Source organism: Lactuca saligna, chromosome 2 (genome assembly GCF_052625555.1).
Source record: "Lactuca saligna cultivar CGN05327 chromosome 2, ASM5262555v1, whole genome shotgun sequence".
NCBI classification, from domain to species: Eukaryota; Viridiplantae; Streptophyta; class Magnoliopsida; order Asterales; family Asteraceae; genus Lactuca; species Lactuca saligna.
In genome coordinates this window covers 136,452,747-136,475,884 of record NC_136418.1, presented here as the reverse complement: position 1 = coordinate 136,475,884, position 23,138 = coordinate 136,452,747, and the positions used below count along the sequence as shown (strand labels likewise).

The 23,138-nt window shown below is 38.6% G+C and overlaps 1 protein-coding gene across 1 annotated transcript; it reads right to left on the bottom strand.

Annotated features, from left to right (window-relative positions):
* Positions 1-18,843: 18,843 nt before the first annotated feature.
* Positions 18,844-20,690, bottom strand: LOC145031737 (2-methylpropanoate--CoA ligase CCL4-like). The gene has a single exon (XM_078980348.1). It carries the CDS (start codon positions 20,590-20,592, stop codon positions 18,940-18,942), a length of 1,653 nt encoding a protein of 550 aa, XP_078836474.1. The 5' UTR covers positions 20,593-20,690; the 3' UTR covers positions 18,844-18,939.
* Positions 20,691-23,138: the final 2,448 nt, after the last annotated feature.

The following is a 23,138-nucleotide window of genomic DNA, read 5'->3' as shown; positions in this document are numbered from 1 at the left end:
ATTCCCCGTAAATTCTATGTTTGTTAATACTGAATGTGAGTTATTATAACCATGCTATGACCTAGTTGGCCTGAAAAAAACGTTCTTCAGGCGTCGAAACTGTTATAACATTTGTCACCTCAGACCTGCCGGTCTAGCTGTTGTAAGCAGCTCAGGTGTGGGTTTGTCAGACCCAATATAGATCTATATACAACTATCACGCTCTCCCTCCAGGAGACTCTGGTTACAATACAAGACTTATTGGTAAAGTGAAGCGAATGTCTCACAAAAGTCATTAACGAATTCACGTGTAATGTAATGGAAATTCCTTTTTGTATAAATGTACCTTTTTTGTATGAGTGTGTTATGTGATGTATAAAAAACTATACATATTATAGTTTATCAAAACAAGGGTAAAAGTGGTAATGTACATAAACTATACTTATCATAGTTTATTCAAATGTTTGTATGTAATAGATGTACTTTGATTATAAAAAATTGTTATTTCTATGCTTTATCTAACAAACTTCATTTGTTAACTGATGTACGTCTATATAATAAGACAATAATGTCATATATTGCAATAACATATAATCACATAAAGATATACACCTTGCTCAACATGTTACAAGGTGAAATGAAATTGATAGTATTTTTCTGTTGATAACATTTTCTATCACTGTTCTTAGAAAATTTGTAGAAAATCATCGAAGGTCCAATTCAGAATCCATAAATTCCGAGAGTTTGGAAAATGAGTCTAGTTTCTCTATAATTTTTCTCATGATTTTTGGTGACATCTAACTTGTGTAAACAAGTCCATAATCACAAACCGGTCCAGATGGATGTTTGAAATGATAGACAGTTTTGTAAAAATCACCATAAATTGTAGAAAAATCGTATGGAGATGTTTGAAATGAAAGTTGTTGGAAAAGTTTAGTTGTGTTCTTGATGATTAAAATTGTATTCCCCCCCCCCCCCTTTTTAAAACTTAAGAAAAACATGAAAAGATAGGGGTATGAACTCACCTTGAGTGGTTTCAGTAGATGAGTGTTGGAGGTGAGAAGTGTTCAACTCAAGAACACTTGAAGATGCCTAGAGATTTTCGAGAATCTAACACCAATTTGATGGAATTTGTATAAGCATTCTATGATATGAGTAAAGGGAAGTGTAAATAACACAAGGGGTATGAATTATACTTACCAAGAGTGTAAGAAAACTTGATGATCAGCCTTGAATCTCGAATTTGAGGGAGAAAGTTTGAGAGAAAAAGTGTTTGTTCCTTGGGTGGAAATGAGAGAAATGAAGAGTGAGAGGAGATTTTCCCAGCTCTTTGGATACGGATTTGCTGGGGAAAAGAGTAGGAAAGTACCATAAGGTGACTAGGAGTGGTGGGGAGTACAATAGCTGGTCAAAGGAATAGGTATGGGGCGGTTGTTTGTGTCAAATATTATGGCAAGATTCACACTTCATCTCATGATCTCCCTTAATGGATTTTATTCTTAAATAAATGTTTCCATAAAAATATGTTTATATTATGAATATTTAGGGTCTTATATGTTAAAATATGATTTTTGGAGAAAATACCGCGTTAAAATGATGAAAAACGGACTTAAAACGGAGTCGTGGTCGAAAACCGAGTGGAAAGTGGCAAAATTCGAAGTCAGGAGGGTGACTCCGGCCTTAACAGCACTAGATCCGGAGTAGGGGTTAGGCTGCTGAAGTGGATCCGAATGGAAAAAGGGGCTGCGGTCCGAAGGGGGAGGTCCGATGCGGTTAGGAGGCGAGGTTCGCTGGCTGTTGTCGGCTTGCTGTGGCTCGCTGGCTGCGGTCAGCTTGCTGCGGCTACTCCATTGCGGTCCAAAGACTGCGGCTGCTCAAAGGCAGCAGACTCAGTTCAAGTGGCCTCGGATCCAAGAGGACTTGGCCCCTATAGAGAGGCTTCGGCCCTAAGGGGCTATTTTCCAAAATATCTCCCCTCTTTGAGTGGTTTCTCATCAAACCAAGTACCGGGATGCCCCCAAATGATCAAAATAAATCGAAAGGGGTTTTGAGAGAGATTTTGGGAGAGATTTTACAATCTTGGAGAGATATCTCATACGAAGAGAGATCTGGGAAAGATTTCACATATGGAGAGAGATTTGGGAGAGATTCCACCATATTGGAGAGATTTCTCATATGGAGAGAGATTTAATCTTGGAGAGATTTTTCATACGGAGAGAGATTTGGAAGAGATTTCACATATGGAGAGAGATTTGGGAGAGATTTCACATATATAGAGAGAGAGAGAGATTTGGGAGAGATTCCACCATCTTGGAGAGATTTCTCATATGGAGAGAGATTTGGGAGAGATTTCACAATCTTGGAGAGATTTTTCATACGAAGAGAGATTTGGGAGAGGTTTCACATACTTAAAGAGATTTGGGAAAGGTTTCTTTTGTGACCTTTCTGAGTGTTTGAATTCGCCATGCAAGGTCCGTATGCCCCGTTAAGCCATGTTTTAGTGTCCTACACATTCCCAATGAGGGTGCAATAATGTTTTTATCTCTTTGGTTCATTGTTTAGCATTATCAAGGTTAAGGAAAATTTAAACACACGAATTTTCCAAATGATGTTTTCTTATTAAAATAGTGAGTTGAACAGTAATTACACAATGTAAACCCTAATATACAAGGGTTAACTGAGTCGAACGGTTTGATTCTTTGACTTTATTCGACTTTGACTTGACCCAAAAATAACAATTGTCACATGTTTAGCCGACACAACCTAAACAAGAATTAAAGGTCTCGTCAATAGTAGTACAACGGTAAAAAGACAGACGAAAACGGACAACGGATGACGAAGTTATGAATTTTTAACGGACTTTTTCTGTCCCGGCCCATAAAAAATATAATATTAAAAATAAAATCAAAATTAGCCGACGGAGTCTAAACAAAAGTTGTAGAGTATAATCTCACCTACGCGTGGATATAAAGAACATCAAAAACGGAGCTCGTACGCAAAATATATGAATTTCTGAAGTTGTTAAATAAAAATAAATGAAAATTTGAAGCCTTATCCGAGGAGTTACACCCCGCGTAGAGGCTTACGCCCAGCGTTCGCATGGCAGGACCTCAAATTGACCACATCTCCGTTCTTCGCATGATGGCCACGTAGCAGACACATCCAAGCCATGTGCCCTCCCTTCCGAGAATCGGACACGTAGCCTCGTACGCCCCGCGTACAGCAAGACTACGCCCCGCGTAGTGAGCTGCTTCGGACCCTATAAAAGGGATGCGAGGCTGCTCGTATTTTGGTTGCCATTTTTCAATCTCCTTCACTCTAAAAACCCTCTCTATCCACTTTTAACCCCCTGAAGCCCCGATATCATTCCCGACACCCGAAGCAAGTCCTGGCGCCCCGAAGTTCCCAAAAAAAATTATATTTTCAAGTCGAAACTCTGCACGAGTAAGGCCGATTTTCAACTAAAATCCCCGGTTTCGTCACAGAAAGTCATATTTAGAGCCGAAGTGCTGCCCAAATTATCATTTATTCCTTCGGTTATTTCATGGTGAGTTCAATATATAGGAACATTGTATATTATGTGTTACATGTGCTATGTGCTTTTCCATGTTATTATTTTCGCTATTATGGTAGCAAAGTTGTACCTTTGACCATGTGATCAGTGAAAGAACTTAGATTCATGGTGGTATTGGTATGTAGCCTTTGGCCATGTAGAGCATTCTTGTAAGAAAATGAATTCTATTCTATGTCATAGACAGAATGTTAGATAGGGCTAAAAGCCTAAAATCTACCAAAATGTTTAATCAGAAAGTGTATATCTTCTGTGCCAATTGGGCCGAAGCTTTATTGATGTATATCAAGTATTGAAATTGTTATGTCTCATTGATTGATATGAAAGCTTGTCACATGATTCACATATGCTTTTGTTGTTCTTTGTTCCCTTTGCTTCTGCTATATTGAAGTATATATATGGCATAACGTTATATTGTATCTATTATTGAACTCACTACGTCACCGCTTACCCCTCTCAGTGTTTAACAATTACAGGAAATGAGAATCCGGCATAGTCATATACTGTTGGAAGATTTAGAATAGTTTATACTATTACTTTTGTACTTGGGTCTACGTATGTATAAAACTATAATATCATGGGCAGTTATGTAATAAATATAACACTTTGTAATATATTAAAACTTAGTCGGTTTGTATCCAGTCTTTTGTAATCACACTATTAATGTAAAATATTATTTATGAATATGCATGTAGCATGTTTTGGAGTAACTATGTTGTGAAGTATGAAAGTTTGGATCTTTCAGAAATACGAAAGTTGGGGTCTTTCAGATTGATCTACAACTTGTATTTATGTTTATTTTTAATGTTTAAACTTGTGGGTGCCTATGTGTGAATAGGAAATAGGAAAAATGATGAAAGTTATAAAAAACGGTTGAACCGACGCTCAAACCAGTAACACCGGTTGAACCGCAAACCGGTCACCATGTTAACAGAATGTTGGTTTTAAACCTTGTGCACGAAGGTAAAGAGAGAAGAAAAAGAGAATTGAATAGATTAAGTTCTTGATCCTCTTGTGAACACGTTAAGAGAAAAAAAAGAAACAAAACTTGTTGTGATTTTTTATTCCAAACTAAACAATTTGAAACTTGACATCTATTTATACTATAAAAATAGAATCTTATTCTAATACCAAAACTAGCAAAACAGAGATCCTAAAAACTTTCCTATTAAACCGTATTGATCAAAACCAATTAACCAACAATCACCCTTTAATTGGTTTGATCATACCACTCGTTCAAAAAAAATGTATGTTCTTTTTCGAGTAGATTTGCCTCTTCTTTCTTCCATTTAGGATACTCATTGTTGTAGTGACCAAACTCACCACAGTTGTAACATTTAACGTGACTTGTATCCCGAACACGTTCATTACCATTTCGACTTCTCCCGGACCCCCGACTATGTCCAAAGTCATCCCGATTTGAACGTCCATTGCCACAACGCTTACAAACATGTGATTTTCCTCACTAGCCAACAACAACCCACCTTGAGTATCCTCCACTTTCGCGGTTCCTCTTATACGCTCCTCGTATGCCTTCAATCTACCAATCGCTTCATCGAATAACATCAAATCCAACTCGAAACATTGCTCTACTGATGCCACGATTTGAAGAAATGACATAGGCATCAAATCAAGTAACCTTTTAACCAAATAAACTTCTTCAAGCTCGTAACCAAGACTCCTTAATTTTGAACCTAAACTGGATAATTTTGTCACAAAATCATCGACCGTTTCACCCTCCTTCATGTGCAAACTTTCAAGCTCTCTCTTTAACATTGCAAGTTGAGCCGTTCTCACCCAATCCACTCCTAAATAACATATGATCTTATAGGGTTATACGTGTAGCAAGTAGTCACTTATTGAATATTTATTAAGTAATTTTATTATTAATAATTATGTTCAACTCTTGTAATTAATTAAGAAATAGTTATTATTTTATGAAAATAATACTTTTAGAGAGAATAACTAGACATGTAATCATATAGTATGATTTAATATGTTGTGTACAAGTATTTGTTACTTTACGAGTTCATATATATAACGTATATAAACTTGTACAATTAAGAGATAATGCTTGATGACTTGGAAACATCACATCTCTCTTTCCCTCTCTCTTGGTCGTAACTTTTAGAGATATGGGAGGTTCCTTGCCAACCTCCCTTTTACACACTACGTGCTCCTACATCACCATTCATTTGATCGGTGTAAGGGTATATGTATCAGATCTCATGTGTGGGTATATAAGAGAGTGTAAGACTTGTATTTGTGCGAGTTTTTTGCTCTTCTCTTTGCTAGATTAGGTGTCTAAGCCAATAACTGAATTAATATATACTTGAATTATAAGCAAAATCCTTTTGGGTTACCCTCAAACCTAGTAATTAAATAGGATGACTTTTATAGAGAGGCTGATTTATTGATTTATTATATGATTAATAAATAGCAATAAATAAATTTATTAATATGTTATGAAAATAATCTATTAATTAGAGATAGTATTATTTGATTAATAATTAATCATAAATTAATAAGAATTAAAATTGGGATTAATTGAAAGTGTAGGGGTCTAATTGTAATTATTCAATAGTTGAACAAGAGGTTCCAGAACCCTCCTCCATGAGAGGTAGATGGTTCTGGGAGGATACTTCTAGGATTTCTATAATATCCCTTATAGATAATTATAAAATTTGAGATATTAATATAACATTAAAATTAGGGTTATCTAGGGTTTCCTAATTCAACTATAAAAGGACCCCCTTGGATCCAATTTCCGACCACTCCTCTTTTCTAATGCATAGCCGAAATTTCCATCTCCCCTCTCATCTCTCTTTAAGTCTCTTTGTTGCTAGGGTTGCGTATGAACCATTAGAGGCACATAATTTCTGGTGCTAGCTTCCAAGTGACTACAATAAGGATTTTGTTTTGATTATCTACTAGTATAATCAAGAGGTATGTTTTTCTAACCCTTTTGTTATTTTTGAAAATACTAGGGTTCTTGATGTTCAATTGGTTATTGCATTCAACTGTGAAAACATAGATCCTTTAGGTTGCATGCAAACTTAGGGTTTAGGTTTTTCCGCCAAATATGATTTTTGTAACCTATAAATCCCATCACTCTTGTGATGGTTATATTTATTCTCCCATCGCATATGTTTCTCTCTACAATGAACTAATGAAAGTGTTGAGTTCTTAGAATTGCTTCTCGTTTAGTACTTTGTAACATCCTGTTTCGGATCGTACGTGATTAGGGTTCATGGGCTGCAACCCAGGCACGTGGAAGCCTCGGGGCTACGACGAGTTACTAGAAGCGTAGGCTTCTTGTTACCTTTCCGTGGATATGAGGTTCTTTGGAATCGGAGTTATATCGAGGTTCTTTGGAATCGGAATTATATTGAGGAAGCGATGGAAGTTTGAAGTTTTGACAAGATAGGTCCCTTATTTGAGAAAGGTGGTAGCTAAGTACGTTGGGCGTACGTGTGTGTATGCTTAGCATACTCATGTGCGTGAATTTTAAGCAGAGCCACCTAGTACATTAGTCGTACTAGGCTCAAAGTGAAAAACCTAATTAGGGGGGGGGGGGGAGTGTCCCTATATAAAGAATATGATGGCCTCATTCCTGGCCACCATCCTCAGTTAACAAACCCTCTTAAACCTTAAACCTTCATTCATAGAGCTTGTGAGTGCATTTGAGAGTCTTTGAGTGATTTTGTGTGTTATTTGGAGTGAAGAAGAAGCTTTGGAGAAGAAGGAGTGAGAGTCCATGCCCTTGGATCTGAGCATATCTATGTTGGGAGCTTCATATAGAGGTATAAAGCTTCAAGCTTTCTCACTCTTTTGATTTGTGCATCACAGTAGAGTATTTTATGGTTTTTATCCAAAAAGTTTGAGACTTTATGAGATATTTAGCTCCAGATACTATGATCAACTCCCTTTGAATGTATTCAGTGGTGTAGTGTCATAAAAAATCAAGATTTGGACGTTAGAATCAAACCATGCATGAGATATGAGCATTTTGAGTTAAGAGAGTAAGAGTTTTATGTGTTTGTGACCTTATCAGCCATGCAAAGGCTTAAAGTCACAAGCATTATGGAGTAAGAGCCATTAGGGAGTCCAGATCTAGGATTTGAGTTAATGTCTTAACGGGTTAAGACCAAAGGAGTAGGAAAAGCAAACCTAGACGTATGATGAGCGTAATTCCAGTGTGCCCCGCGTACTAACCAAATATCCCCGATGGTCAATCTAGATTCATGCGTACGTTGAGCGTACCAAGGGAGGTACGCCCCACGTAACCTCACTGTGGGCTTTTGGGCTATGTCTCATTTTGGGCTTTAAGTGTTGGGTTAGAGTTTGGGCTTGTTGCACTAGAGATTTTGATCAGAGGAATATCAAATATATGTACCTTGGGACCTTGTGTTGGGCTTGCCATTTAGACTTGAGAGTTGGGCCTTGGGAGAGCCCATTCATTATTGGGCCTTGGTGGGCCCAATGAGTTTCAGGTTTTGATGGGCTAGTTAGTGGTTGGTGCAGCAGTAGCATCTATAGGAGTTGTTCATCATCTGAGGTGAGTCTTCTCACTATACTTTACCTAGAGTGGTAACCTTTGTGTGACCGGAGGGTCTTATGTGCTTATATTGAGTATTGTGATATCCTGCATTATGTCTTTGTGATTTATGTTGTGTAGTATTCTGAGCTTACTGAGTAAGGACCGGAGGGTCCACCCGAGTTTTGGGACCAGAGGGTCCCACTGAGACACATTGACCGGAGGTCTTATCTGAGTATAGCCATAAGAGGCTAATGGGATATGTTTGGTATTTTGGGGAACTCCCTAAGCGTCGTGCTTACCATGTTATGTGATATGTGTTTCAGGTTCTCTTCAGGATTGCGGGAATACGCCGGCTTAATTGAACATACCAGAGAAGGAGTTATGTTTTGGGGATCCTGGATTATTAATCAAACAATTATGGAGTGTTGTTTTGTAAATTAAATAAATGAGATTTTTGTGAAATATGTTATGAGAATTATGTGATCTTAAATTGAAAAATTGTTTGAAAATTTACGGTAGGGGTGAGCATAATAACCGAAAAATCGAACCATAACCAAATTAACCTATATAACCGAACCATAATAACCGAACTGTTTTAAAAACCGTTGATTTGATTTCTAATTTTTGTTAACCGATAACAAACGGTTCGGTTATGGTTTTATAGGTTAACCGAACTATTATTAATCGAACCGCTAACTTTATATTTTAATACATAAAAATTATGGATTATATATAAAATAATATAGTCCCATTAAAATTTCAAAATTTAATTCATTAATCCACACTTATCAGGAGACGGACGTGCTATCAAACCATCAAAGGATGATTACGTAGATGATGCAGACACACACAAATCTTCAATTATACATTGAGTTAGATTATTGATTAATGTTATAATTCTTAACCGGCTAATTCTATAATTTGTAAACATTATTCACAATTAGTTTAATCTTCACACTCATAATCCTAATCGGAAACTTTTCACACCGTTGATCCTAATCAAAGATTGTTTTGACTTTATAGTTCTATTCTAAGAATTTTTTTAATTTATAATCAAAACTTCTAGGTAAGTTAAGTTTTTGGTTCTTCTTCACTTTGTGATATATTAAAAATGTATTTTTTTTAAATTTTCTTTTTTTATTTACTGTTTTTGACTTCATCACATTGAATGTATAAGAGTGATTGTTTTTTTTTTTTAATCCAGATAACACGTAATATAAATGTTTAGCTATTTTATTTTATAGTTTTTTTATTTAATCGCATTGAACATGTATGAATGTTTGGCTTTATTTTAATGTTAATATCGATTATCAATATATGAAGTTATTAATGTCGATTTTTTTTAATGTTTTATACTTTTTATTAAATGTTTTTTTATTTTGAATGTGACTATATGTTATCTCACACTGAGTATCAAAGATACAGATTTTATTATATTATTATAAGCTAGGTTACAAACATTGGTGCCGACAACTTTTTGTATTCTCTTTTCATTTTTTATGCCACTATACTTTCGTCATTTATATTATTTTGAACATTATGGTTAACCAATATTAACCATTAACCAAAACCGTTAACCGACAAAAACCATTAACCATAACCAATATTAACCATACCCAATGGTTACCAAATTGCATTAACCAATCATAATGGTTATGGTTCGGTTTTGAGCAATAACCGAACCAAACCGCCCCATACACACCCTTAATTTATGGTGTTACAAGTTGGTAATAAAGTCTTGGTTTGAGGGATTCGGATGCACCTTCGGGTATATCTGGACTCAAACTAAGGATTTGTGAAAAAATTTCAAAAGAAATGATTTTTCGAAAATAAGCAAGAGTTTCTAAGAGAAAAAAAAGGAGCAGTGTGTACAATCAGCCAGAGCCCGAATGGTGATTTCCCAAAATACCCTTACTTATTTGTGTTATGAGTTATTATTGAGATATTAGTGATGCATGCTAGAAGATAGGCTAGGTATTTTCATATTTTAGGGCTAAAGTTGTCTGATTTGTAATGCCTTAGCCTAGGAATTTTGCTATATGTGATGTACTTTGAGTATGTGCAGAGTAAGAGTATCCAACAGGAATCTTTTAGAGAGAACTTTGAGTAGAGGAGTAATCTAGGAGAGATACCTAGATGAGCATGGGAGGAGCCTACTGAGGGAGTAGTTAGATACCCACGAGGGGTAGGATTGCTTGAGTTCAGTGATACCTTTTGAATGTGAGTAGAGCAAGTGGAGTTGTAAGCTAAAGTGGTCTTACGTGTTGGTGGAGATTATTCGATGCCCGAATGTTGCTTGCTTTGTGCTTTGTGGAACTCTTGATGGTGGGAGTCAGCTACTATTTGAATATGACGATATTCAAGAGGTAGATAGTTTGCATCATAAGGAGTTCTTCAGCAGTTAATGGCAGAAAAGTGAGAGAACCTAGGAAGAGTCTAAGGAGTGACCTTAGTCAAATGAGTAAGCTGATAGAGGAGAGTATTCGCTAGGGAGTGACCATGTTTTACGGTATTGGTGATCGAGAAGGTTGAGCAGCTACTTAGGAAATCTGGGATAATCTGTGTGGAAAGTATGGGTAGATGTGGCAAGTAGTATGGGCCCGTACTACTGAAAGCAGAGGACCTATACTCGAAACAGGGAGAATTTCAGAGGTTCTAAGTAGTATATTTAGAGGTGATAACATGGTTTGAGTACCATGGTTCGTAGCAGATTGAGAGGTCATCATATGGTTCGAGTACCATGATTCGTGGCGGTTAGTGCTTTTGATTTTACCAGTTATCCCGTTGTGATTGATTAGACTGAGAACAAATATGATAGAGTGTGGGGCCAGAGGGCCATGTTGAACGAGTTTCAATGGAGCATACCTTGAGAGGGAAATTGAGTTAGTTTCCGAGAGATTTTATTGGTGAGATGCCAGTTGGAGTCGCAAGAATCAGGGATGAGTAGAGATGGTGCTTATTGGAAGATCGTGGTCTAAGTTGAGCAATCAACTAATAGATGAGACGTCACCTTTTATGATGAGAGTTGCGCTATCCCCATTTCCTAGGAGAAACAAAAGAGATAACGAGCTTTCGGTTTCAGAGTTAGGAGGTAAAAACTGTGGGGTAGCATAGGGTTGCAACCTTTTTTTTCAGAGTATTTGGACAGTATGTTTGTTGCGAGGTATTTCGTATACTGTGAGAGATTCATTAGCGCGACTAAGATGGAAAAGAACAAGGACGCGCCTTATTGAGGGAGGCATACTTTTAGCAGCAGTTCCAGATGGTTAAGAGGAGTATATCGGGGTGGTAGCCCTTGTTGTCTATGTTGTGTATCAACTATGAGAGTGAGGTCTCTTGCTTTTATGATGAATCCCGCGATGGGAGGCTGGTCGAAAAATCAAAGGCGAGGTGCGTGATAGTGGATTATTTCCAAGTTGAGAGTCAGGACTAATTTGAAACAATTGGGGTATAGGAGGTGTGTCGGTCTGAGGCTTCGAGATGTCTAGAGGCAATCACGTTGGGAGGATTATGAGATTTTTGTCTGAGTTATGGGATATTTGGAGTTGTTTGGTTTCCATCATGAAGATCATTGAAGTGATTATGTGGTATGTTCCAAGAGTCAAGTGTGATATATCTGGTGAAACAGTCTACGTAGTAGATTATTGGTATGCTAGTTGGTGATGGTTCAAACCCTGATTAAGGGAGAACTAGGTATTCTATTGAGTGGATCAGTGATCCGTTCAAGTGCGACTAGAGAACTAGTTATGGAGATCTGCAGTGCGGACACATGAGACCTGGGTTATTGGTGGATGAGGCGAGGTGCAAGGCGGGATGATGTATGAGTATGTGCTTAAGAAAGGATGTGTGAATCCACATCAGGTGGCTGTTGGTCAGAGAATTTATTGTGGCTAGGGATTTTTTGGGTTAGCAAATATTGAGTTCGAGGCGGTTGGGTCGCTGAGTTCAGGGTGCAATAACTGAGATTTGCGGGTATAGGTATAGATTGTGATCTATACTCCAGGAGGGGCAGCAGTTGATTTGTCAACCAGTTTCAGAGTCAGTATGAGTAGTTTCATATGGGTGATGATCAGTAGAGGGTGGAGCTTCCGATTTTCGTCAACATGTTTTCAGTCGTTGATGATTCCTCCGTGTTTCAATTTGTAAGATGGGAGTATTTCGAGGTTTTGAGTTACGTAAGTGGAAGATCAGTGGTTGAGGCAAGACATTGTGAGATGTTGTGATGGTGTACCGAGATACCCGAGTATGGTGTCCTAATTTTTGGTCATGTTGAGACTCGATTTGTGGGATGGCGAGTGGAGTACCTAGTGACTTTTGTTCTTGTGGGAACCCATCAGTTAATTGTCGTTGGAGTGGGACTGTCTAAGGGTGTATCTGTGCTGAGACTAATGCCTTGCCTTCAAGGACTTACATCTGGAGTGGTGGTGCATAATTTGGGTGGGTGTAAGCACCTATCTATGTTGAGCTGCGAAGTACAAGTTCGTGAACTCAATGTAGTGATGGCTTGATGATGAGATTATGGGGTGATAAGAGAGCAAGTGGATCTAAGTGGGAGTAATTACTTGGGATTATCAGGAAAACCATGGAGTGAGCCCATGGTGAGTCAGTCAGCGAGAGAGTGTCGTGATACTGCGGGGAGCTGCAGTATTAACTGCTTAGCGAGAGAGTGTTGTGATACTGCGGGGAGCCGTAGTACTCACTAGTCAGCGAGAGAGTGTCGTGTTATTACGGGGAGCCGTAGTATTCACTGGTTAGCGAGAGAGTGTTGTGATACTGCGGGGAGCTGTAGCATTCACGAGTCAGTGAGAGGGTGTCATAAGTCTGCGGGGATTCGTAGCATTCATGAGTCAATAAAGGAACGTCTTAAGACTACGGGGGGAAACGTAGCACTCGGTAGTCGATAAGAGTGAATACTGTTCTATGGGGAGCTGTAGTATTCACTAGTTAGTGTATGACGCAGAGGAGTTCTTACGCTTGGGTAACCTTACCACTTGAGTCTTCGAGAACCTGGTTTCTGGATCAGGGGCGAGACTGGGGTCTCTGTAACGGTTAAAAATTGTTATATCCCGGGTTGATGGGGGATTATCTTAATCAGAAGGAATTGGAGAGATGGTGTGTGCATAAATTAGCGAATCGTGGGTATGGGTTGAGTATCAGATTAGAAATGAGTGGTTCTAATTCTGTTGTTGAATCAGACTCTCAAGCTGAGTTTGGGACAATTAGTATATTGAGTAGGCGAGATGAGATTTCATATTTGTAGATGGGTTTCACTATGAGAGGTATTGATCTCCATCTGATGTCTTAGACCGGAGTGGGTGAGTTTCGTTGGTTTGGGAAGAACGGCGAGACGTATGGGACCAGTAGGTGGTAAACAACAAAGGTCGGAGGTGAGACGACTTCAGATGGGGTTGTAGTATTCACTTGGGGTAAAACGAACTTTGTGACTTGTGTTGCACGATGGTTCAAGATAGTTAGGGGGTGTTTGGCTTAACTTTTCAAAACCCAAAAGTCCTTTTTGGAAAAGTTACAAAAAGTCAGGATTTCATGACTTTTCCAAAAAGTCTCTTTTCCTTGTATAAAACCTCCAAAAGCAGCTTCTAAAATTGGTTTGCCAAACATTTTTGCTCTTTTCTTTTCCAAAAAGGACTTTTGTGATGTAAAAAGCTAAAACAAACACCCTCTTACTATGAGAAGGAAGCCAATAAGTCGTTTTATTAGGTATGCAGTGGGTAACCTTTAGAGGTTCAACTTTTGGGTCGGGAGTTGACCTGGTGCTTAGTGTTGGAAGGGACTTGCGAGAAGAGCTAGGGTTTATGATTAAGGGTGTCATAGGATCATTTCGAGCTGGCTTGACCGCTTTCTTGTGTCTGAGGTCAGAGTTTTGAGGTTCATTCTTTCAGATGAGTTCTAATAGTTGTTCAAGCAGTGGGTCCTTAGCGGGAGGTGACTTTTCCGTTCCTTTTGAGTTACGACCGGGATCGATGAGAGAATCAGAATTGGTATAGTGTTCTTAGATTCTATTATTCGATGAGCGATTATCATGATGATATTTTGTGAGGGTGTTCGGGCAGGGAGACAGACCACTAGAGTTTTCAAGTTTTAGAGAGACAGATCGAGTACCGCAGCGGCAGAAGGGTCTGTCCTTCTTTGGGGTCGGGAGTCCCTGTTGGATTTAGGTGTCTTTGGAAGATATTGTTGTATGATACGAGCTCCTTTCGATGGTTCTTCTCGGGTTATTAGGTTCGATCTATGTGTTAATAGGGAGCAAATTCGAGGGCAAAATCTAATTCAAGTGGGGGAGAATTATAACATCCTGTTTTGGATCGTCTGTGATTAGGGTTCGTGGGTTGCAACCCGGGCATGAGGAAGCCTCCGGCTTGATACGAGTTGCTAGAAGTGTAGGGCTTCTTGTCACCTTTCCGTAGATATTAGGTTCTTTGGAATCGAAGTTATATCGAGGAAGCTATGGACATTTGAAGTTTTAACAAGATAGGTCCCTTATTTGAGAAAGGTGGCAACTAAGTATGTTGGGCGTACGTATGTGTACCCTTAGTGTACTCATGTGCGTGACTTTTAAGCAGAGCCACCTAGTACGTTGGGCGTACTAGGCTCAGAGTGAAAACCCTAATTGGGGGGGGGGGGTCCCTATATAAAGAATAAGATGGCCTAATTCCTGGCCACCATCCTTAGTTAACAAACCATATTAAACCCTAAACCTTCGTTCATAGAGCTTGTGAGTGCATTTGAGAGCCTTTGAGTGATTTTGTGTGTTCTTGGAGTGAAGAAGAAGCTTTGGATAAGAAGGAGTGAGAGTCCAGGCCCTTGGATCTGAGCATATCTATGTTGGGAGCTTCATATAGAGGTGTAAAGCTTCAAGCTTTCTCACTCTTTTGATTTGTGCATCATAGTAGAGTATTTTAGGGTTTTTGTCCCAAAAGTTGGAGACTTTATGAGATATTTAGCTCCAAAGACTATGATCAACCCCCTTTGAGTGTATTCAATGGTGTAGTGTCATAAAAATCAAGACTTTGACGTTGGAATCAAACCATGCATGAGATATGAGCATTTTGAGTTAAGAGAGTAAGAGTTTTATGTTTTTGTGACCTTATCAGCCATGCAAAGGCTTAAAGTCACAAGCTTTATGGAGTAAGAGCCATTAGGGAGTCCATATCTAGGATTTGATTTAATGTCTTAACGGGTTAAGACCAAAGGAGTAGGAAAAGCAAACATGGACGTACACTGAGCGTAATTCTAGTACGCCCGCGTACTGACCAAATGTCCCAATGGTTAATCTGGATTCGTACGTATGATGAGCGTAACAAGGGAGGTACGCCCCATGTAACCTCACTGTGGGCTTTTGGGCTAAATCTCATTTTGGGCCTTAAGTGTTGGGCCTGGAGTTTAGGCTTGTTGCACTAGAGATTTTGATTAGAGGAATATCAAATATATGTGCCTTGAACCCTTGTGGTGGGCTTGCCATTTAGACTTGAGAGTTGGGCCTCAGGAGATCCTATTCATTATTGGGCCTTGGTGGGCCCAATGAGTTTTCAGGTTTTGATTGGCTAGTTAGTGGACTACCTCTAGACCTAAAGAGTGAGGATTTAGACTTAGATCTTAATTGGGTAATTGTGGATTTTGGTCAAGTGTTAAAGGCCGGTGCAGCAGCAGCATCTTTAGGAGCTATTCATCATCCGAGGTGAGTTTTCTCACTATACTTTACCTAGAGTGGTAACCTTTGTGTGACCGGAGGGTCTTGTGTGCTTATATTGAGTATTGTGATATCCTGCATTATGTCTTTGTTATTTATGTTGTGTATTATTCTGAGCTTACTGAGTTAGGACTGGAGGGTCCACCCGAATTTTGGGACCGAAGGGTCCTACTGAGACACATTGACCGGAGGGTCTTATCTGAGTATAGCCATGAGAGGCTAATGAGATATGTGTGGTATTTTTGGGAACTCACTAAGCTTCGTGTTTACCGTGTTATGTGATATGTGTTTCAGGTTCTCCTCAGGATCGCGGGAAGACACCGACTTGATTGTACACACCAGAGAAGGAGTTATGTTTTGGGGATCTGGAGTATTATTCAAACAATTATGGAGTTGTGTTTTGTAAATTAAATAAATGAGATTTTTGTGAAATATGTTAAGAGAATTATGTGATCTTAAATTGAAAAATTGTTTGAAAAATTTACGGTGTTACATACTTAATTGTGGTAAGTGCTTAAAGGCTTAAGAAGTACATCTTAAAAGATGAGAACTAGCATTCTTGGTGGCATATACTTGTTGGTGGATACATTATAGAAAAACTATTTCTTGAGTTTTTGATGGTTTTATTAAAATGGTCTTCAAATGTTGTATTCTAAACATCCTATGGTTGTCATAATGTTTCTAATATCATGTAAATGGATCTTTGGTGGTTTTATTAAAATGGTCTAAAAATAATAGTTATTTGTAATATTACTTCAGTTGCCGCTTAAAATAGTTTTATAAAACAATTTCGTTTTTAGCTTCCCAAAACTCATCACCTACTATGTTAGAGTTGAATGAGAACACGACACATAGAAAAGTGTGATGTTATGGTCGGAAGGGAACGCGACACTATTTAAGGGAATACGACACATACATGAGGTGTACGCGACATGTAATGATCGATAACACAAAACAAATTAAAAACATGAGGGAGTTGGTTTTTTATTTATTTTTGATAACACAAAACAAATTAAAAACATGAGAAAGTTGGTTTTTATTTATTTTTCATCACATACGCTTATAGGAGCAATAAGAGACAATTCTTGAGATCCTTTTTAATCATGTTTGAGGGAAAATCCAAGGAGGGATCAATAGGAACATGGATCCATCTTCACTTGAAGTAAGGGAAATATCATCCATCTTATTAAGTTTGGTTAGTGTCTATGGTGAAATGTGAGAATAGTGATGAAACCCTAGCTTATATATACAAAAAAAATTATGTTAATAATCTACTTGGCTTAATAAACCAATTGGTAAGTGTTTTATATTGAAATCGTGACCAGATGATTGGAATTGGGGAAGCGGGAAAGATTCTAAAAGGCGTGAGGCGTGGTATGGCGGCAATGTCAAACCTCAAGCTTAACGAGTCATGGCAAACCATGACGTTTTTTAATGCGTGATGGACAACGATTTTGTACTAATTTATAATTATATTAGCACATAAATGTAAATTTATATCAAATATAACTGGTTTTTAGACGTGTTATATCAACAACTAATAAAAAAAAAACACAATACTTGTATTTCCGATTAGAAATTGCATAAAAAAGAACAAAAAAAAAAAAAAAAAAAAACATGTCTCAAATGAAAAAACACGTGTCATAAAACGCCATAATGCGTCATTTCACGTCATATCATTTATTTATAAGTGAAGGATACTTAATTTTGATGAGATAACTTAGTCATTTATAATTGATTTACATTTTGGGGGCTATGGTGCTCAAATTGGCGAAATGATGAATATGGTAGGATAAAGTTTATGTCTTCATGAATCAAGACATGTAGACAACTAATTTATGGTGTATAATTAGTCTGTATCAATTAAATGTCATGAAATTAGTAAAGGTGTTGGATCAATTCAGACATAAGGGAATTGTATCTTGAATTATAATACTCATGAATTATGTGTTACCTTGACAATTACTAGAGTTCCAGAAACGAGAGTAATCACGGGACTTCAAGAGTTGGAAATCAGCACATTGGGAATGTTCAATATTAATAACCATACTTCTATTCTAGACATTGGATATCTATATATGTGCTTATTATCGTGTTATGTGATAAATACGATATGTTGGTTATTGTAAAACAATGTTTATGAGTTAAGGAGCTAGTAGAGTTCTTTATTATCGTGAGTTGTACTGAGCTAGTATAGTTAAGTACTATAGTAAGTTATTGTTATATGAAGTGAATTACTTCTTTCAACTTTTTTAGGACAAAATTCTTGATTTTGGACTTTCAATGAAATGCTTTTTAATCCCTATCCATAATTTTTATGAATCTACAAATGACTAATTTTACAATTTAGTTTTAATATATATAAAGAACTTTGATGATAACTATTTTCAATTTTTCTTACATCCGTTCTATGGACATGTTATTGGTTGGTTCTATGGGATGTTTTGAATATCATAACCATTCAATTATTTCAATTTACCGGATTCTTGCGATTGTAGTTGTCGGGTAGCATTTTTCCTGAAGAGTTTTTCACTTTCTTTGCGTTGTTGCAAATTTGAGAAAGATGGAAATTGACAATAATCTAATCAGTAATGGAAGCTTACAATCAAGATTTCGTCGTTTTCCCAATGGTTTGACACTCGGTTGTACAAAAGTTATTCTACAACATGACAATTATATTGCATTTTTTTTTTCTTTTTAAGTTTTAAATGATGAAAGTTTCACAATAAATTTTAAATCGAGAACTAAATATTCATATCCAGCAAACAAATCAAAAAAAAAAAAAAAAAAAAAAAAAGAACCCATAAAGACACAACCCAACCAAACATTGTCAGCAAACAATTCCCCAAAAAAAAAACCCTAGAAAACCCACCAAACATCAACCATTTGTATAACTTTAGATAAATCAGCTAATCAAATTTGTAAACAATATTTAAACGCTCATGTATAGAGTGAAATAAGGTAAATAACAATAGCTTGATGCTAGATTACCCTACGTCTATATAAAATTTTATTCTATTTTTACATGAAAGTACTAATTCTCGATGTATAAATAGATATCTTCGATATTTTCATTTTTTGATGTGGAAACAATAATTTCCCAAAGGTTTTATTAATATTTTAAAGATTCAGAACTACAGTTTACAGGCGACTATTCCTCGTAGATGGTCCCATTGCTTTTGCCATTTCTCGAAGTATAAACTTCTGAATCTTCCCCGTCGACGTTTTCGGCAACTCTTCTTTAAAAACCACCGTCTTCGGCACCATAAATCCCGGCAGCTTACCTCTACAATACTCCGCCACCTCTCTCTCCGTCACTTTCCCCACCATCTCCGCCTTCAAACTCACAAACGCACACGGCGTTTCTCCCCAATGATCATCCGCCCTCGCCACCACTGCCGCCTCATTCACCGCCGGATGCGTGTACAAAACCGATTCCACCTCCACACTGCTCAAATTCTCGCCACCACTAATGATCACATCTTTTGATCTGTCCTTAATCTCCAAATACCCATCTGGGTGCATCACTGCAACATCGCCGGTGTAGAACCACCCGTTTTCTCTCATACACTTGGTGGTTCCGACCGGGTCTTTGAAATAACCCAGCATAACACATCCGCCGCGTAGCACCACCTCCCCTAGTGTTGATCCGTCACGAGTCACACTCAGTCCTGACTCGGGATCCACCACATCCATGTCTGTAAATGCAACAGTTCTCACCCCTTGTCTCGCTTTCAGTCTAGCTCTCTCCGTCGCCGGGAATCGGTTCCATTTCTGCTTCCACGCGCAAGTCACAGTCAACCCACCTATCTCCGTCAGCCCGTACCCGTGACTGATGATGAACCCAAGAGACTCCGCCCGAGCCAGAACCGCCGCTGGCGGAGGAGCTCCAGCCGTCATGATATTAACCGGTTTCTTTAAGGGTTTCACGTTCGGGACATTCGATAACATATTCAGGACAACCGGAGCACCACACATATGAGTGACGCCGTGTTTGTTAATGGCGTCGTACACGACGGCTCCGTCGAATTTGCGTAAGCAGATATTGGTGGCACCGACCGCCGCCGTACCCCATGTGTAGCTCCAACCATTAGCATGAAACATCGGCAGAGTCCATAAGTAAACAGGTTGTTTCGGAACAGACCATTCAATAATAGAGTCAACAGCGATGAGGAACATACCACGGTGGCTGTGAACTACTCCCTTAGGAGACGACGTCGTGCCGGAGGTGTAATTCAACGTCATCGGATCCCACTCCGATACTGGTCTAATCCAATTGAACCCCGGATCGCCGTTTTCCACCATACTTTCATAAGTACATCGGAATCCTACCATGGATTGAGGAGCAGATCCATCATCAGTGATGAGTACGAGCATCGGTTTTTGTATACCTGGGGAAAACATAGCGATTGCATCGAGGATGATAGAAACCGACTGATAATCAACAAAAACAAGCTTCGATTCGCTGTGGGAAAGGATGACAGAAACTGTGCGAGCATCAAGGCGGGTGTTAATTGAATTGATGATAGCTCCGGTCATGGGTATGGCAAAGTAGAGCTCATACATGGCAGGGACATTTGGGGCAACGACGGAAACGACCTGGTTTCCCTTAATTCCGAGGTTGGAAATGGAGGAAGCCACCTGAAGAATCCTTCGTCGGGTTTCGTTCCACGTATAGGTAGTGTCGCCGTAGACGACTGAAGGGCAGTCGCCATAGACGGTGGCGCACCGATCAAGAAAGCTTAGAGGAGTAAGCGGCGATGAGTTCGCTGGACTTGGGCGGAACTGATCCATGCTCTAGCCTATCTATCTCACTAAGACTCTGGCCACAGTAAACTGAATCTGGTTATGGAGAGTGATCTCCGGCGAGCTGCATTTAATGGCAAGATGTGCGAAGGGATGTTTGTTTGACTTTCTGTCTGTACAAGTCAGCAGATCCAACGGACGTTGTGAGACCACGTGGTTGTTGATAGCTTAGCTTATCGATATGTGAGAATCCAACCATTCAATGATTTGTTATTAATTAAATAGTTAATAAGATGTTTTTTTATTTTTTTTTATTGTTACTTTCTTTGAACGGCTAGTAATATGTTATTTGATTGTCATTGCTAGTTTTTGGATAATGCTATATAATGTTTTTTTTAAGACAATCTAATATAATTGTATAATATTAAATTGTAAGTGGTTTATGAGGCAGTTAGAATTTTAGTTTTATAAAAAAATATTTAAAGGATATGTTAATTGGGATAATAACTTAAGAGTGATATATGTTTTTGATTTTTACATATTTGATTATTAAGTTTTTTTTTTTTTTTTTTTTTTCTTTCGTATTTATTCATTCAACTTGTTAAACTGTACACATTCAGTCCTTATGACCGGTTACTTCAGGTTAGTCGGGAAAAATGACTTAATAGGGTAATATATTTCTCATTTTGTACACATGTAATCGTTAATATTTTTGAACACATTTAGTCTTTAATATTTTTTTTATTTCAAAATGAGTCTTTTTTGTTTTTGTACTTATTCAGTATTTATGAATGATTTCTTTAGGTTTTCTCACGACATTTTACGTGAGACAATGATTAATGAGGTGTTTGAGTTTGTTGATGCTTATGTTCATCGCGATCTCGATTACTTGATTGTGTAGGTCTTATTGTGTGGCTTAGCTCTTGTGTTATGAACGTCGTAATTTTTTCATAAAATATCAGATTTGAACAATACTTATCTCCTTGTGCTCGTTTTTTGAGTCTACTAGAACTTTCGTTAAGATTATTCCCGTTAAAATGTAATATATTTTTACTTACGATTTTATAAAAAAAATTCATACATGCATTCATAAAAAATATATGCATAAAAAGATTGTTAGTAAAAATATATTACTTTTTAACGGGATTAATCTAAATGAAAGTTGTAGTAGACGAAAATATGAACACATAGATATAAAGATCGTTAAAATCCAAGATCGTACAAAGAAGTTATGACGTTCAGAACATATGACATAAGCTCGGATATGATTATCCCGTTATTTAGGTGTTGATTGACGCACATGTCGGTGGTTTATCCTGTATGGACCCTATGCCTTCTGATACGGAAAGGGAGAAGGTGTCGACCGGACTCACTTGGCGTGCACCCTTGCGGCCTCCAAACGACGGCTTTCCTGACTGGATTCGCTACTTGCAGAGTCTGTTAAGGCTAGCTCCTCGGGTCGACGCATTCTCAAGAGGCGGAACGTGGACTTCCTTTTGGGGGAGGACACTGTGGTGGTTGACGTCCACGATGATGATGCTCTGAAATAGTCGGAGGGGATGAGAAAAGGGGTGGATGAACTACCCCATGAACCTAAAGAGGAGCCAATGGAAACTACTGCCTTTAGTGGGAGCGTTTTTGGTGTTGAATCAGACGTTGTTCGCGAAGGTGTTCCAAACTCACCACCCCTACTTCTGACAAGGGAGGGTACTGTCGAGGTTTCTGGTTCTGCTCCTCCAATAGCGCCAGCCATATATGTGCCAGGGTAGGGGATAACCTAGGAATCTCGCCTTTCCCAGCACGCATCGACATATGATTGGGGTTCCCATGCTTTCCCCCTACTACCATCGAGGCTTTGGAGCTTCTCTCTAACTCACATCTTTCAAACAGCCTTTTATATGTAGCTGCACAAGTTAGTTCATACTTGGTGGCGACTGCCTCTCACCTTCGTTAGACCAGTTCTAGTTCTGGTGAGCTTGCTTTGATTAAAGTCAAGCGGGATGAACTGAAAGCGAGGTTGCTGGAGTTAGATGGGGAGAAGCAATCGTTCAAGGAGCGTTATAATCTTTGGCATGGGAGAAAACATCTTTGGAGGACAAGGTGGCTGCTTTGAATGGGTCGGTGGAACGATTTTCTCAACGGATCGAGGTTTTAGTGGAGGAGAAGGGGGTGTTAGAGAGTTAGGCGGATTGTGTTAATAAGTCGTTGGAGGAGGAGAGAGCAAGGAGAAAAGTTATAGAGGAAGATTCGGGGTGGTTGCTTTAGAAGGGCATTTTTAGGGTGGTGGATAAGTTTGTCAAGAGAGTTGAGTTTTCGTTGGGGGTCAAGCGGATGAAAATGTCGTGTGTGGCTGCCGATGTGGAGAATGGCAAACAAGCGATTCGGGAGCAGGTTTCCACCAGAAAGTTTGTCTCCGGGGAACCGAACGTTAGTATGGAGCATGCTCAGGCGATGCATGCTGTTGTAAAATCTTTTATGGAGACAAACTTTGCATCCTACCTTCACCTAGGTGAGCTGGACATAGGAGGCCTTCGCTAATTGTGCGATGATACTGACACCGAAGAAGGTCAGCCTGAAGGTGGTTCTTCTCATGC